This window comes from Stegostoma tigrinum, chromosome 21 (genome assembly GCF_030684315.1).
Source record: "Stegostoma tigrinum isolate sSteTig4 chromosome 21, sSteTig4.hap1, whole genome shotgun sequence".
NCBI lineage: Eukaryota > Metazoa > Chordata > Chondrichthyes > Orectolobiformes > Stegostomatidae > Stegostoma > Stegostoma tigrinum.
Window position 1 is genome coordinate 2,345,486 of NC_081374.1, and position 17,898 is coordinate 2,363,383.

Genomic DNA, 17,898 nt, shown 5'->3' on the forward strand with positions numbered 1-17,898 from the left:
CAGCACCTCATAGTAAAAGGACTGACTTGGCCTCTCCTGCTCCTTGCTGTTATCTTTTTCAACCCTTCTGCCCTCAGCTAATCCTTTGCACCGTCCTCTACATTACAGTTTAGCTCAGCGCTCACTAAAATATGACACTTGCTCAGAAATTACCTCCAACACACACTTTTTTTTAACCCCATCGGGTGTTAAATATTTACAGCTCATTTCAGAATTACTCTGGACTCAGGAAGTTCTCTGACAGCTGTAAGTCAGATAGAGCCCTCTGCCCCAGGCAAAACTGTTTCACTGTCACCCACAGGTTCTATCCTTGGGTGATACCGAGATACGGTCACACATCACCACATTACTGACTGTGGATTCCTTTTGTGCACACTGTGTGTGTTTATCTACGCAACAACCTGCTGATAATTTAGAACAATCGACAGATGGGAAATAATTTTGAAGTGTTTCTGGCAGAGGTCATTGACAAAGTTTGTACCTGTTTCAGCCTGTGCTCATATACACAGCAGCTCAGTCAGTGCCAGAATCAGAAATACCCTCAGAACAGGCATCACCTCACTTTTCCTTTCTTTTCCCATTCATGGGATCAGAGCATCGCTGGCCAGGCAACGCTTACTGCCCGTCCCTAATTGCCCAGAGGGCAGTCAAGAGTCAACCCCATTGCTGTGGGTCTGGAGTCACATGTGGGACAGACCCAGTAAGGATGGCAGTTTCCTTCCCTAAAGGACATTAGTGATCCAGGTGGGTTTTTAAGACAATCAACAATGGATTCACTATTAGATGATTAATTCCAGATATTTATTGAATTCAAACTCCACCATCTGCTGTTTCAGAGATAGTAGGAACTGCAAATACTGCAGAATCTAAGATAATGAGGTGTAGAGCTGGATGAACACAGCAGGCCAAGCAGCATCAGAGGAGCAGGAAAGCTGACCTTTCTGGCCTAGACCCTTTCTGAAGAATTGGATATTGTCAAAGTCATACCAGTGAGGTGACAGGGGTAGAGAAATACAGGGACTAGGCATGAAGGAAGAAGGGTGTAGTCCTTTCCCATATGGGCACTCCTGGCACCTTATGGTATTGAAGACAGGTCAAGCAATTCAGGCCAATACTCTCTGGAGTTTAGAAGTCTGGGAGGAGATCAAGTTGAGGTCCCTAAGATGCTAGAGGGCATTGACAAAGTCAACATAGAGATGATGTTTCCTCACGAGGGGCAACCTAGAATGAGAGGCCATAGTTTTAGGGTCAAGGGTAGCAGATTTAAAACCGAGATGAGGAGATCACTGGATCTATGGAATTCACTATCCCAGAGTGCAGTGGATGTTGGGACATGAAGTAAATTTAAAGAGATAGACGGATTTTTAATGACTAACAGGTTGAAGGATGATTGAGTGTGGGCAGGAAAATGAAGTTGACAGTAAGATGAGATGAACCATGATTGTATGAAGTGCAGGCTCGAGGAACCAAATTGCCTGCTCCTAGGTCTTACTTCCCATCTCTACCAGCATCTGGGACCAGGTAAGAGTTGTTTAAGGTAGTTCACTGCAATCAATCCTCTTTTGTCATGAGCCAGTCCAGTGGCAGAGGGCACACCACTGTAGACTTTCTACAGAAAAAGCATTGGTCTTGGATAACAAGAGGTTTATTGTGTGAAAGCAATAGGTACAATTAGCTTGGATCAGGCAGAATGGCATGGAGCTGCTCCCTGGGACAGTGAGAGGAGAACACTCCTGTCTCTACCCAGAGTGTGTACGATATCAGTACAATGGGTGGAGCCAATGGAACATCAACATTAACCCCTTCGAGTCCATTGCTTCACACAGCAAAGGAGACAAAACAGTGAAGGCGTTGGCGGGGTTGGTGGGGGTGATGGGGAGGGATTGTAGGGAAAAGACCGGAAGAGAGGAAAGAGAGAAGAGGGAGGGGAGGGATGGGGGTTGCTAGGAAATGAATTAGTGAATAGGATGGGAGAGTTGGTGAAGAAACATCCAAGTCCAATTCACTCAGACCCTTGCTCCACCAAGCTCCCTACTGGTTCAATGGTAGTGCTTCAAAGAGACAGACAGAGTTCGGCAGTACCTTTAGAACTTCCATAGGAACTTGCGGCCTGGGCTGGTAGGTTGCAATGCTGCTGACATTGATGGCAGGTGTGGCAGTAACTGCCATGCGCTGCTGCATGTAATGCAAGGCTGCCTGCTGCTGTTGCTCTCTCTCCCGCTGCTCCTCCTGCTGCAGCTGCTCTCGCATTAGCTGCATGCGCAGTCCTGTGCGAGAAGACATCGCGAGCAAGCTAGACTCCCGCCTTCCCTTTCTGTCAGGATCAAATCACTGCAAAATACACAGATCGGTATCACGTCAGAAAGATTTTGCATTGAGAGATACAGCCTCTCCTCCTCCATCTCCTCGATATTCACCTCCCCATGCAAAACTCACCTTTTGTCTCCATCTCCTCACCTATCCATTCCTCTGCCCTGCACCTCCTCTACCATCACCAGTTCCACATGGCTCACTCTTCTCTGCCCACAGTACTGACCCAGCAAGTCAATACGATCCAGAATCAAACAAGGAATAACAGTAGGCCACTCAGCCCTTCCAGCCTCTTCCCCATTCAGTAAGCTCATGGTTGATTTGATCTTAACCTCAACTCTATATTCCTGCACACCCCCGCACTCCAGCACCCACACAATCCCTCCGATAATCTATCATCTTTCATCTAAGTTCAACAAGAAAACGCTCCCCCAGACCACTCTCCCAACAATTTGGGACAGTCAATTAATGTAAACATATATTGCAAAAATAGGGCAACGATGTGAGACAGGTGTCCATGATAATTTCACACATTTGGATATCAGACAGCAGCACACAGCAAACATATTACAGACACAAGGAGAAGGGATGGGGGGGACAGAGTGGACTTTCTTGAGGTAAGCTGCTCATATCAGATTCAACACAGTGTGGAGCTGGAGAAACACAGCAGATCAGGCAGTATCAGAAGAGCAAGAAAGTCGAAGTTTCGGCTTGGGACCCTTCATCAGTTCTGATTAATTGTGTTGACTCTGACTCCAGCATCTGCAGTTCTTGCTTGTTCTGCTCATATCAGACCACTTCCTCAATGAGAGGTCATAAGCTGACAGGGTCTGAGGGCTGTGATTAATATTCTTAAATGTCAGTCTGGCACAAGCCATGAGCCCTGCACATGACAGTCAACAGAGTGCAATACACCCTCAGCAAAACACAACTTGGCATGCAAGCACAATGCCAACAACCAATTTCTCAATTGAATGGTGAATGTCAAACTGGTTCAGGGTTTATAAGCTACCTCCTGCACTCAGCCTTTCACCCAGTGATGCAGCTGATTGGAAGGAAGGAGACGGAAAAGGAGCTGAGACTGGTTCACACTTTTTAAAATGTCAGCAGAAATGTCAACATTCTGAGATAAATAGAAGGAAGAGGAGAACCGAGACAGATTGCCTACAGCTGATAGAAGGAGCATCGGTCAGAATTTCAGTGTAGATCCGAGTTTCTGGAAGTTCTGCAGGCGCGGACTGACCGGTTGTATACTTTTAAAATCACGACTTTCATTACAACATTTGAGATATTCCCCGTCAGATTTCCAGGGAGGGGCCAATGCTGCAGTGGAGGCAGAACAGAGCTGCTTGTCATGATGGTGCCAGAGAATAAAAGAAAAGAACACACATGAGCAAGGGAGTACCATACCCCAGTGTTATACAGCAACAGACCTGTCCCCGCCGGTACTGTACCCCTGTGTTATACAGCAACAAAACTGTCTCCACCGGTACTGTACCCCAGCGTTATACAGGGACAGACCTGTCCCCCATCAGTACTTTACCCCAGCATTATACAGTGACAGACCTGCCCCCCACCAGTACTATACCCCAGTGTTATACAGGGACACACCTGTCCCCCATCGGTACTTTACCCCAGTGTTATACAGCGACAGACCTGTCCCCACTAAGTTTGTTGCAAATGCTTAAGCCTTATTTTTGGTCCTGATGTGCTGGGCTCCGCAACACTGAGGATGAGGATGGGGATGGGGATATTTGTGGAGCCTCCTCCTCCAGTGAGTCGTTTAATTGTCCACCACCATTCACAACTGGATGTGGCAGGACTGCAGAGCTTAGATCTGATCTGTTGGTTGAGGGATCACTTAGCTCTGATTATTACTTCCCCTTATGGAGGGTGCTAGCTATGAAGAAAGGTTGAGTAGATTAGGATTATTTTCATTAGAAAGACGGAGATTGAGGGGGGACCTGATTGAGGTCTACAATATCATGAGGGGTATAGACAGTAAAAAGCTTTTTCCCAGAGTGGGGGACTCAATTACTAGGGGTCATGAGTTCAAAGTGAGAGGAGGAAAGTTTATGGGAGATATGCGTGGAAAGTTCTTTACACAGAGGGTGGTGGGTGCCTGGAAGGCGTTGCCAGCGGAGGTGGTAGACGCAGACATGATAGTGTCCTTTAAGATGTATCTGGACAGGTACATGGATGGGCAGGGAACAAAGGGATACAGACCCTTAGAAAATAGATGACAGGTTTAGACAGAGGATTTCGATCGGCACAGGTTTGGCGAGCTGAAGGGCCTGTTCCTGTGCTGTAATTTTCTTTGTTCTTTGTTCTTATGCTTTTTGGCATGCAAACCTGTTTGGTGGCTTCACCAGGTTGTCGCCTCATCTTCTGGTATGCCTGGTGCTGCTCCTGACATACCCTCCTGCACTCTCCATTGAACCAGGGTTAATCCCCAGGCTTGATGGTAATGGTTGAGTGGGGGATACACTGGGCCATGAGGTTACAGATTGTGCTAGAGTACAATTCTGCTGCTGTTGATGGCCCACGGCATCTCATGGATGCCAAGTCTCGAGTTGCTGAATCTGTGTGAAGTCTGTCCCATTGAGCACGGTAACAGGGCCACACAACACGATGGAGGTTGTTCTCAATGTGAAGGTGGGACTTTGTCTCCACAAGGACTGTGCAATGGTCACTTACCCATACTGTCATGGGCAGATGCACCTGCAGTTGGCAGATTAATAAGGATGAGGTCAAGTATGTTTCTCCCTCTTGTTGGTTCCCTCACCACCTGCTGCAGACCCAGTCTAGCAGCTCTGTCCTTTAGGACCCGACCAGCTCAGTCAGTCGTACTGCTGCTGAGCCACTCTTGGTGGTGGAATTTGTAATTCCCTCCCAAAGTACGTTTTGTGCCCTTGTCATCGTCGGCGCTTCCTCTTAGTGTTGTTCAACATGGAGGAATACTGATCCATCAGCTGAGGGAGGACGGTACGTGGTAATCAGCAGGAGATTTCCCTGCCCAGGTTTAACATGAAGCCATGACACTTCATGGGGTCCAGAGTCACTGTTGAGGACTCCCAGAGCAACTCCCTCCCAACTGTATCCCACCATACCACCCCCTCCACTGGGTCTGTTCTGCTGGTGGGACACAACATATCCAGGAGAGGGATGGTAGTGACTAGAACATTATATGTAATGTATGATTCTATGAGTATAACTATATCAGGCTGTTGCTTACCTAGTCTATGAGACAGCCCTCCCAATTTTGGCACTAAGCCCCAGATGTTAGTGAGAGGCCTTTGCAGGGTCGACAGAGCTATTTCTGCCATTGTCTTTTCTTCTACCATGTAGTCTGGTTCTTTTCATTCTTTTCTCAAGACCTTTTAGCAACTTATACCACAGACCTTCATTTTGGGCCATTTCAGAAGCCAGTCATGAATTGACCACATTGTTGAGAGCCTGGAGTCACATATAGGCCATATGTGGGTTAGCCATGGGAAATGCAGGGTATGGATCAGGGGTATGGTTCTGGGTGGGTGCTCTTCAGAGCAGCAGTGTGAACTCGATCAGCTGAATGGCCTGCTTCCACACCGTAGGGATTCTATGATTGCTTCTTACAGTAGCTTATGACAGAATCTTCCCAGGAACACAGTCTGTTTTAGATCTCGATATGCATAATGAGGTAAGATTAATAAGAAATCTCACACTTAAAGATAATCGAGGGATCAGCAATCATAACATGGTAGTCTTGAAATTGAGTTTGATGAGAGCTACTCAGGTCTCAAACCAGTGACTTCAACCTAAATAAGGACGATTTCAGAAAGAGCTGTCCAAAACACGCTAAGAAATTCGACAAAATGAAAGAACATTGGTAGCTGTAAAGACGATATTTCATTACACTCAGCAAAAATTTGCTCCAGTCAAAAAGAAAGACCCAATAACCACCCATGGTTAACAAAGGCAGTCAGTCAAAGAGTCCAATCAAAAATAAAGCCAACAAAGCAGCACAACTCATGCTGACCAGAGGATGGGAATTTTTGAGGAACCAGCAGCAGATGACTAATTTGTAAATAAAGAGGGGAGAAAAATGAATACTGAAAATAAATTGTCAAGAAATATAAAAACAAATAGCAAAAGGTTCTACAGTCATATAAAAAGAAAGTAACATGGGTATGGGTCCTTGGAGGATGAGACTAGGGGGTTTGAAAACAGGGAAATAACATATAACTTAAATCAATATTCTGCATCTGTTTTCACAGCGGAGGACACTTTAAACATCCCAAAGACATCAGACAAGCAAAGTGCTATTGGAGGAAAGGTCTTGTAACAGTGTTTATAATGAAGGACAAAGTATTTGACTAACTAATAGTACGGAAAGCAGACAAGTCACCAGGACCCAATGGCCTGCAACCAAAGGTTTTAAAGAATTTTATTGCAGATAGTGGAATCAAAATATTCTATGACTTCAGGGAGGGTTCCAGTGAATTGGAAAACTGCTAAAAGTGATGTTCTTGTTCAAGAAAGGAGGGAGACGGAAAGTAAGAAGCTATAGGCCTGTTAATCTATCATCAGTCATTGGGAAAATGCCGAGTCACTAATCAAGGAAAAAATAGCAGGATTTTTAGAAAAGTTTAATGTAATCAAATAGAGTCAAAATTAATGGATTTTTTCAAGTTGGGAAGACACAACTAGTGAAGTACCACAAGGTTTAAACCTACAGCCTCAATTATTTACCAAGGGGGCACAGTGCAATGAGTTTAAGTATTGTTATAAAAAAAATCAAAGGCAGATTATTAGTTAAATGATGAGAGTCTCTCTCAGTACAATGCCGAGAGATCTGGGTGTTCTTTTGAAATGAAACACAAGTAGCAGCATGCAGGCACAGCAAGTATTTAAGAAGGCAAGTGGAATTTAGCCTTGATTGTGAGGCTGTTGGTGGTTAAACCAAAGGAAATTCTTGTTATGTGTCCAATGTGTTTGTGAGGTCTCAGCTGGGATAGTAAATAGATTCTTGGTCACTGTACTGATTGGCAAAGGAGGCAGTTCAGAAAAGAGATTCACCGGACTAATTCCTAGGATGAAGGAGTTGGCTCATTAATGGCCAAAAAAAGTTAAGCCTCTTTTCATTAAAGTCTAGAAGAATGAGGGTGATCTTACTGAAATATATAAAAGATTCTGAGGGAGTTTGACAGGGGAGATGTTGAGGAGATGTTTCCACTAGTGGGGGAGTCTCAGACTAGGAACCTATAATTAACAGTGAGACGAGAAGGTATTTCTCAGGGTAGTGAATGCCTGGAGTTCTCTACCCCGGTGAGTTGTGGAGGCTAGATCACTGAAAATACTTAAAGATGATGTAGACAGATTGCTGAAATATCAGGGAGTTAAGGCCTATGATGAGCGAATGGAAGTGAACTGAATGAGAGAGGAGTTAAGGCCTGCAGAAGATCCTACAGAATAGCAAGACAGGCCGACTCCTGCCTCTCTTTCTTACACTTTTATTTTCTTCATGCAATGCATCAGTGCTTCAAGAAAAAAGTATTTTGCATACAGGACCCACAGAGAGAAAGAGAGAGAGAGAGAGGGGGGGGGGGGGGGGGGGAGGGATAGGTGTGAGATGTAAATGAACCCCAGGGTGGCAAATGTGAATGGGCAGTCGGTGTTGAACAGGTGAACTGCACAGACTGATTCAGGACAGCAAGAGGGTTATTACACAGGGGAAATGTTTAGCAAACCACAGGCTATATTTTTATCGTCCTCAACAACTTGTTCCCTTTTTGATTTTGATCAACATGAACTGAACTGGTTACAATAAAACCACAAAATCATTTCACAAATTTGAAAGTCAAAAGTTAAAAAGAAATTGATCAGGCAAATCATTTTGCCCCACTCCATTGCAATGTTTCACACCTTCCTCACTCACACTCTGGATCATTACACAGCAGCCAAAACACACACAGCAAGAACCCAAAAATCACAAGTGATAGTGATAATGTGACGTTGATCAGGGCACGAGGGAGACTTCCTCTCATATCGTTGCAAGCAGACACAGCCTCAGTTTAATATCTCTGTCAGTACAGCACTGCATTGTTACGGCTGGACCAAGTTCTCAGGTGTCTGGAGAAGGATTTAAACCAGCCCCACCCTCCAAACGTCTGACCCAGTGGTGAAAGTGCTTTCCATGCAAACAAAACTGACTCCAGTACACTGATTAACTCTCATTTCGCCAGACAATGTAAAGCAGATTTGTCACATTTTCCAAGTGTAGATATTTTCTAAATCAACCTGTTTAGAGAAGTTATAAAACACTTTTACAGCAGGTAGGTCATGAACCAAGGCTCAGAGCCAGGGACACTACCAGGTGCCTTGAGAGCTTCATTTTCCTCTACCACAAGGGAATATTACATACGGAAAGGACAAATAAGGGCTATTGATGGTAGGTAAGAAATTAGCACCATTGTTCCTGACTGAACTTAACAGTAAATCAGCAATAAATAAGCAAGCCCTGGTGACAGCACACCTGTAGTATGAAAGGCAGTCTTCGCCTCCTCTTACAAAGAAAGGAAACTTGCAACAAATGGGGATTCTTGGAGCTTAAGCAGACTGAGTCCTTGCTCTCTGGAGTTCAGAAGAATCAGAGGCGATTTTAGTAAAACATACAACCTTCGTACAGAGCATGATACGGCGGACACAGGGCAAGGTTGTGCTTGCTGCTTGTTGGGGTTGGGAGGGATGCTCGAACCAGGACAAGGAGCATTTGGGACAGCGATGAGGGAGCGAGGTATGGGGGCTCACTGGGCCTGAGGCGTTGGCTCTGGTTTCTCTGTAGATGCTGCGAGACCTGCTGGGCTTTTACAGCAATTTCCGTCTCTGTTTCTGATTTACAACATCCGCAGTTGTTGGTTTTTATTTACTGAATAGCCAAGATCTTTTCCCCTGGGTAGGGGAATCTAAAACTAGAGATCATAGGTTTGAGGTGAGAGGGGAAAGATTTAAAGGGAAACGGAGGGGCAACTTTTTCATTGCTTTTAGCAATGGCTACACACTTCCTATTCATATACCCATCCAGATGCCTTTTAAATATTGTTACTGTACCAGCCTCCACCACTCCCTCTGGCAGCTCATTCCATACACGCACTGCCCTCTGCGTGAAAAAGTTGCCTCTCAGATCCCTTTTATGTCTTTGCTCTCTCACCTTAAACCTCGGCCATCCAGATTTGGAGTCTCCCACCCAGGAAAAAGACTTCTGCTATTTACCCTATCCGTGCCCCTAATGATGATTTTATAAACCTCTATAAAGGTCACCCCTCACCCTCTGATGCTCCAGGGAACATAGCCCCAGCCTATTGAGCCTCTCCCTATAGTTCAAACACTCCAACCCTGGCAACATCCTCATAAATCTTTTCTGAATCCTTTCTAGTTTCACAACATCCTTCCTATAGTTGGGAGACCAGAATTACACTCAGTATTCCCAAAGTGGCCAAACCAATGTCCTGTACAGCTGCAACATGACCTCCCAACTCCTATACTCAATGCACTGACCAATAATGGCAAGCATACCAAACACCTTCTTCACTATCCTATCTACCTGCGACTCCACTTTCAAGGAACTGTGAACGTGAGTATAGAACCAGAGTTCTAAACATCTCTGTAATTGGAGTTCATGTGTATTGACTCCAACTGACATCACCATACTAGTCACTTTCAAAAGGAAGAAGTGAATTTCTTTCACTCCAATCGAGCACACGTTACTATTGGGTGGATGGTCAATGAAGTCCTGCTTCATCCATAATTGCCAACAATCAGGACAACATAATCAACACCAACACAATCCAGAATTTGTGGCAAAATATTTGGAGTTGAAAGGTCATAGAGAGGCCAATCAGTTGCAGTTTTGAAACATGGTGCCTAGGCAGTTAGCAGTAAAGACATTACTAATGGTTAAATCTCATTCTGATCAGCTCTTAACATCGAAGCCAGGAATCCTGCAACAAGTCATTCATTTTCTGCTCTCTGATGAAGGGTCTAGGCCCGAAACATCAGCTTTTGTGCTCCCGAGATGCTGCTGGGCCTGCTGTGTTCATCCAGCCTCACATTTTATTATCCATCATTCATTTTCTGACTGACTCCCCAAAGCCTGTCCACCATCTGCAAGGCACAAGTCAGGAGTGTAATGGAATACTCCCCACTTGACAAGGATGAGTGCAGCTCCAACAGCACTCAAGAAGCTTTACACCATCCAGAACAAAACAGCCCCCTTGATTGGCACCACATTCACAAACATTCACTCCCTCCACCACCAACACTCAGTTGCAGCAGTGTGTACTATGTACATGATGCACTGTAGGAATTCACCAAAGATCCTCAGACAGCACCTTCCAAACGCACAACTATAAAAAGACAAGGGCAGCAGGTACATGGGAACACCACCACCTTCGAGTTCCCCTCCAAGCCACTCACCATCCCAAATTGGAAATATATCACTGTTCCTTCATTGTCACTGGATCAAATCCTGGAATTCCCTCCCTAAGGGCATTGTGGTGTAGCTACAGCAAATGAACTGCAACGGTTCAAGGCAGTAGTTCACCAACTTCTAAGGCAACTAGGGATGGGCAATAAATGCTGACCCAGCCAGCAATGCCCACATCCCCAAGAGCCTGTTCAGTCAGGGTTTTATGTTTACAAATCAAAATTACTACCATCCTGTTCATGCATTTTTTTCCCACCCACCCTTCTTACTCCCCAGTATACCTCACAAAACCTGGCCACAAATCCCCTTCACTTGGGGAATACGTCCTGATCCAAAAACTCAGAATCACCAGGGCCTGGGATCCAATGTTCACTTCTTGTTGGGCCAGCCTGCAGTTCCAACAGTGTCCACTACTGAGTTGTGGCACTGTTGGCTGCTAGACCTCCCATCTAATCAGACTGGCCAGCAGAGCCTGAAGACGGGACATTCTCTCACTAAGGGTCAGACGTGCCTCTGCTTGATTTGGCCACCAACAACAGGCGGGCACTTTCAAAGCCAGCTGGTTTGGAGCTGACTTTCCTGATGGCGGGCAAGTCATCTGTAAAATGTAGCCCCAAATGGCACGGCTAGGCTGTGGTCTCCCATCAGCGTGGATCATGGCCATCTCACTCTCCCCTACCAGAGGAAACAAGATCCTTTGGGAATGGGATCAAGACTTCCGATTCCTGGCCCTGCCCATCATTTTTAAAGGTCTGGAGAACCTTCAAATTAGTTAGGGACTCCAGGAAAATCCAGTCCATCATCCTAGAACCTCAACACTCTTTTCAACATCTTGTCACCTTTCCTAGAGTACAGTATAAAGAATTTAACACAATATTCTAGCTGAGGTCAATTCATTGTTTTATAAAGGTTCATGACAACTTCCTTGCTTCTGTATTCTATGTCTCTATTCCTGAATGATCCCATCTGCGTTACTAATCACTCTCTCAACCTGCCTTGCCATCCTCAATGCTAGGTCCACTCAATTCAAGGGTCCCAGCCAACTTTCCTGCTCTTCTGATGTGGCCTGGCCTGCTGTGTTCCTCCAGCTCCACACTGTGTTGCCATTGTCAAAGTTGTGCAAACATACCCCAGGGCCTCTCTGTTCCTGCACACATTTCGAATTGCACACTTTATTTGGTATGGCCTCCCCTCAATTTTCCAACCAAAATGTAACCCTTTCACACTTTTCCATAATTACTTTTCATCCACCAACCTGTCTACATCCTCTTGGAAGTCTATCTTTAACCCTCCTCACAATTCACAACATTCCCAAATGCTGTGTTATCTGTAAATTTTTACATTACACTTGCTCATGTAGGGATGGAGAATATTAGCATGGATCAGACCAAGCAGTGTTCCAAATGCCAAGCCCCTCGGAATTCTACATAAACCTATCTCCAGTCTGAAAAATACGGTTCTCTGTTTCTCATCTCTCGGTCGATTTTTTAATCTTTGTTGCCACTGTCCCCACTATGGCCTTTAATTTTTCTGACCAGTCTTTAAGTGATACTTTCTGATGCATTTTGGGAAGTCCGTGTATAGAAATCACGTCAACCCTCCCTCTTTAACACATACAAAGGCTTAATCTCACACACTGTGGTTAACCACTCCTTATCAAACTCACTGAGCATCTCTGCTAATTTAGATTCAGCGTACAGTGTCAAGGAAATAATGCTAAATATATGAATCACTGGTTAACCAGCCTCAGCTGGAGCAGTGTGTCCATTCTGGGCACACATTTTAGAAGGGATGATAAATCCTGAGGAACAGTGCAAATGGTGAGGGGCTTCAGTTACTTTGAGAAATTGGAGATAAATATTGACGCCATTAAGGGGAAGCTAAACATACATTTGTTGGAAAAGGGAACAGAAGGTTACAATAGTTACTTTAAACTGAAGAATAAAATAAGACAAAGCTCAAGTGAAACAGAAATACCAGCATGGATTGAATAGGTTGAATGGCTTATTTCTGCGTCATTTGTTGTGTAATCATAGGTAGCACTGTTTTCCTTACAGCATGGGTCATTTCATTGACTCGTGCAAAATCATGAAAAGTTTTGATAGATTAGATAAGAAGAAATTGTTTCCATTGACAAAAGGTTGGGAAAGCAGAGGACACAGATTTTAGTGTTGTGGCCATTTTGGAGACATGGGTACAGCAGGGACAGGAATGGTTGTTGCAGGTTCCGGGGTTTAGACGTTTCAGTAAGATCAGGCAAGGTGGTGAAAGAGGGGAGGTGTGGCATTGTTAGTCAAGGACAGTATTACGGTGGTAGAAGGGAAGTTTGATGAAGATTCATCTACTGAGGTAGTATGGGCTGAGGTTACAAACAGGAAAGGAGGTCACCCTGTTGGGAGTTTTCTATAGGCCTCCGAATAGTTCCAGAGATGTAGAGGAAAGGATAGCAAAGATGATTCTGGATAGGAGCAGCTGTTATGGGGGACTTTAACTTTCCAAATATTGACTAGAAATGCTATAGTTCAAGTCAGTTTTTGTCTAAATGTGTGCAGGAGGGTTTCCTGACACAGTATGTAGATAGGCCAACAAGAGGTGAGGCCACATTGGATTTGGTATTGGGTGATGAGCTAGGCCAGGTGTTAGATTTGGAGGCAGGTGAGCACTTTGGTGATAGTGACCACAGTTCAGTTACATTCACTTTAGTGATGGAAAGGGATAGGTATGTACCACAAGGCAAGAGTTATAGCTTGGGGGTGGGGGGGAGGAAGGTAATTTGGAGGCAATTAGACAAGATTTAGGATGCATAGGATGGGGAAGGAAACTGTAGGGGCTGGGCACAATTGAAATGTGGAGCTTGTTCAAGGAACAGCTAATGCGTGTCCTTGATAAGTATGTTCCTGTCAGGCAGGGAGGAAGTGGTCAAGCGAGGGAACCGTGGTTTACTAAATAAGTTGAATCTCTTCTCAAGAGGAAGAATGGGGCTTATGTAAAGATGAGGCGTGAAGGCTCAGTTAGGGCGCATGAGAGTTACAAGTTAGCCAGGAAGGACCTAAAGAGAGAGCTAACAAGAGCCAGGAGGGGACATGAGAAGTCTTTGGCAGGTAGGATCAAAGAAAACCCTAAAGCTTTCTACAGGTATGTCAGGAATAAAAGAATGATGAGAGTAAGATTAGGGCCAGTCAAGGACAGTAGTAGGAAGTTGTGTGTGGAGTCCAAAGAGATAGGAGAGGCACTAAATGAATATTTTTCATCAGTATTCACATAGGAAAAAGACAATGTTGTCGAGGAGAATACTGAGATACAGGCTATTAGACTAGATGGGATTGGGGTTCATAAGGAGGAGGTTTTAGCAATTCTGGAAAATGTGAAAATAGACAAGTCCCCTGGGCCGGATAGGATCTAGTCTAGGATTCTCTGGGAAGCTAAGGAGGAGATTGTGGAGCCTTTGGCTTTGATCTTCATGTCGTCATTGTCTACAGGAATAGTGCCAGAAGACTGGAGGATAGCAAATGTTGTCCCCTTGTTCAAGAAGGGGAGGAGGGACAATCCTGGTAATTATAGACCAGTGAGCCTTACCTCAGTTGTTGGTAAAGTGTTGGAAAAGGTTATAAGGGATAGGATTTATAATCATCTAGAAAGGAATAATTTGCTTAGGGATAGTCAACATGGTCTTGTGAAGGGTAGGTCGTGCCTCACAAACCTTATTGAGTTGTTTGAGAATGTGACCAGACAGGTGGATGAGGGTAAACCGGTTGATGTGGTGTATATGGATTTCAGTAAAGCATTTGATAAGGTTCCCCATGGTAGCCTATTGCAGAAAATTCAGAGGTATGGGATTGCGGTTTGGATCGGAAATTGGCTAGCTGGAAGAAGGCAGAGGGTGGTGGTTGATGGGAAATGTTCATTCTGGAGTTCAGTTACCAGTGATGTACCGCAAGGATCTGTTTTGGGGCCACTGCTGTTTGTCAATTTTATAAATGACTTGGATGAGGGCGTAGAAGAATGGGTTAGTAAATTTGCGGATGACACTAAAGTCGGTGGAGTTGTGGATAGTGCAGAAGAATGTTGCAGGTTACAGAGGGACATAGATAAGCTGCAGAGCTGGGCTGAGAGGTGGCAAATGGTGTTTAATGCAGAAAAGTGTGAGGTGATTCACTTTGGAAGGAGTAACAGGAATACAAAGTACTGGGCTAATGGTAAGATTCTTGGTAGTGTAGATGAGCAGAGAGATCTCGGCGTCCATGTGCATAGATCTCTGAAAGTTGCCGCCCAGGTTGATAGGGTTGTTAGGAAGGTGTATGGGGTGTTAGGTTTTATTGGTAGAGGGATTGAGTTTTGGAGCCATGAGGTCATATTGCAGCTGTACAAAACTCTGGTGTGGCTGCACTTGGAGTATTGCGTACAGTTCTGGTCACCGCATTATAAGAAGGATGTGGAAGCTTTGGAAAGGGTGCAGAGGAGATTTACTAGGATGTTGCCTGGTATGGAGGGAAGGTCTTACAAGGAAAGGCTGAGGGACTTGAGGCTGTTTTCATTAGAAAGAAGGTTAAGAGATGACCTAATAGAGACATACAAGATGATCAGAGGATTAGACAGGGTGAACAGTGAGAGCCTTTTTCCTCAGATGGTAATGGCTAGCACGAGGGGATATAGCTTTAAATTGAGGGCTGATAGATATGTCAGAAGTCAGAGGTAGGCTCTTTACTCAGACAGTAGTGAGGAATGCCCTGCCTGCAACAGTAGTAGACTCACCAACCTTAAGGGCATTTAAATGGTCATTGGATAAACATACGGGTGATAATGGAATAGAGTAGGTTACATGGGCTTCAGATTGGTTTCACAGGTCAGTGCAACATCGAGGGCCGAAGGGCCTGTACTGCGCTGGAATGTTCTATGTTCTATGTTCTACATGGTGGTGACCAGGAACACACTGCCTGAAGTGGAAACAGGACCAACAGGAACTTTCAAAAACAGACGATTGCAAAAGGGTAAAACAGTTGAAGAAACAGGATTTTCAGAAACGGGGAAGGAGTCGGGAAGTTGGGCTAATGGGATTGTTCCTTCAAGGAATCAGCACAGGCAAAACGTGGGGAATGGCCTCCTCCTGTGTTGTAACATTGCCATGAAACTTTCCACTGTTGGGGTGATCAGGATAAACCAGCAGCAGCTCGAAATACACAGCATACTAGGTGTCCGCTACAGTCACACAGGGCAGCAGCCAGCACACAGAACAATGCCACAACAGCATAGTTATTGTGCCTGGAAATAACAATAGCAACTGATGTTGGACCTTCGCACCAGCGACCTAACTGCAGCGGGTCCACATGCCAGCAAAGAGAAGTTGAATTGAGATGTGTTGCAGGAACAGTGCTGTATTCATACCGCACTCCAAAGTGCAGTGTAAGCACTGTTTTAGCAAACCAGCATGTACCCACTTGCTTGGTTTCACTCTCTCCAGCAAGTGCTTTCCACACTAAAGATGATTTAGTGTTTCAGTGAAAAGTCTCAGTGTGTCCCATTCCCAATTGAACAGCGATGAAGAGCGTGTTGTAAAGTGTAGAATTATCGAGCTGTCACCAGGAGTGGGACAGAAAACTGCTGACTAAAACCGATCCAAAAGTGGCAATGCAAATAAATGGGAATAATGTTCTGTTTCAAAAAAAATACAAATTATCCAGTGTAAAACTTGAAAAGCAGCAATTATAGTTTCTATTGACTCTATGAAAATCAAATCACTTCCTAAAAAAACACTCCCAAAATCAAACTGACAAATATTCCCCGGCTGATGGGACCGGGGGAATGGCCCTTAAATCCTTCATCCCCACCGGCCCCTGGCAGAACACAGCTCCGGGACCAGTAGCTGACAACTCAATAACTGGAAGCAAAGAGCATCTTCTCGAGCACTATTAGTGCAGACAACTTCTATTTTGAACTGCGAAGATTGTGAATTCAAGACCCACTCCAGGCACAAAAATCACACCTGGCAAATCTAGCGCTGCACTGAAGAAGTGAAGCGCAGTTGGAAGGGTCTGGCTTTTGGATCAGACCTTGGGCTGAGGCCCTGCCTGGCCTTTCAGGTGTGCAGTAAAATCACAAAACTTATCTCTTCAAAGAAATGCATGGGAGTTATCCCTGAACAAAACAGGTCCCCAATCTATGTTATCAGAGATAATGGGAACTGCAGATGCTGGAGATTCCAAGATAATAAAATGTGAGGCTGGATGAACACAGCAGGCCAAGCAGCATCTCAGGAGCACAAAAGCTGACGTTTCGGGCCTAGACCCTTCATCAGAGAGCCACAAAAGCTGACGTTTCGGGCCTAGACCCTTCATCAGAGATGAAGGGTCTAGGCCCGAAACGTCAGCTTTTGTGCTCCTGAGATGCTGCTTGGCCTGCTGTGTTCATCCAGCCTCACATTTTATTATCCCCAATCTATGTCTCAGGTATAGGCTATTTAACCATCACATCACAGTTTGTGGAGTCTTGCTGTGCACACAATGGCTATCGTGTGACTACATTTAAAATGTACTTTATTGGTTGCAAAGCACTTTGCGAAATTCTGTTGTGGTATACTCTGCATCACAGAAAGAGGCCATTCAGCCCATCAAGGCTATAACTGGAAACATTATTCAGTTTTGCTTCCAATTTCCTCCTTCTCTCACCTTCACCTGGTCTATCTGACTCTTCCATTCCTTTCTTTGACATCAATGTTTCCATTTGATGGGATTGACCAATATCCATTGCAAACACAACGACTCCCATAATTACACCAACTACACCACCTCACACCCTGCTTCCAGCAAGGATTCTGTTCCATTCTCCCAGTTTCTCCATCCCCATTACACCTCCTCTGATACTACCTCCAAGATGACCCTTTTCTCAACCACCAGCAGCCACCCTCCCCCACAGGGCCTCTGCTGCGTCTGGTAGTGATAGCGTCATAGAGTCACACTGCCCTCACCCTTTCCCCTCCCGCCCATAACAACTATAGGGTTCCCCTTGTACTCACTTTCCACCCCCAATGCGTGCTCCCAAAGGATCACCTGCATCATTTCTGTCATCTTCAGCAGGATGCCACCATCAAACACATCATCCCCTCCCTTGCACTGACAGTATTCCAGAGG

The 17,898-nt window shown here is 45.0% G+C and overlaps 1 protein-coding gene across 5 annotated transcripts in view; it reads right to left on the minus strand.

Moving 5' to 3' along the window:
* The window catches only part of tfeb (transcription factor EB), a 124,445-nt gene that overhangs the window by 33,005 nt on the left and 73,542 nt on the right, over positions 1-17,898 (minus strand). For 4 of the 5 annotated variants that reach the window (XM_048553490.2, XM_048553492.2, XM_048553491.2 and 1 more), the window contains one exon: positions 2,083-2,331. The exons of the other annotated variant lie outside the window; for it this stretch is intronic. In XM_048553490.2, the coding sequence (XP_048409447.1) occupies positions 2,083-2,283 (201 nt within the window). In that variant the 5' untranslated portion in view covers positions 2,284-2,331. The remainder of the gene's footprint in view (positions 1-2,082; positions 2,332-17,898) is intronic. 5 annotated transcript variants of the gene reach the window in all.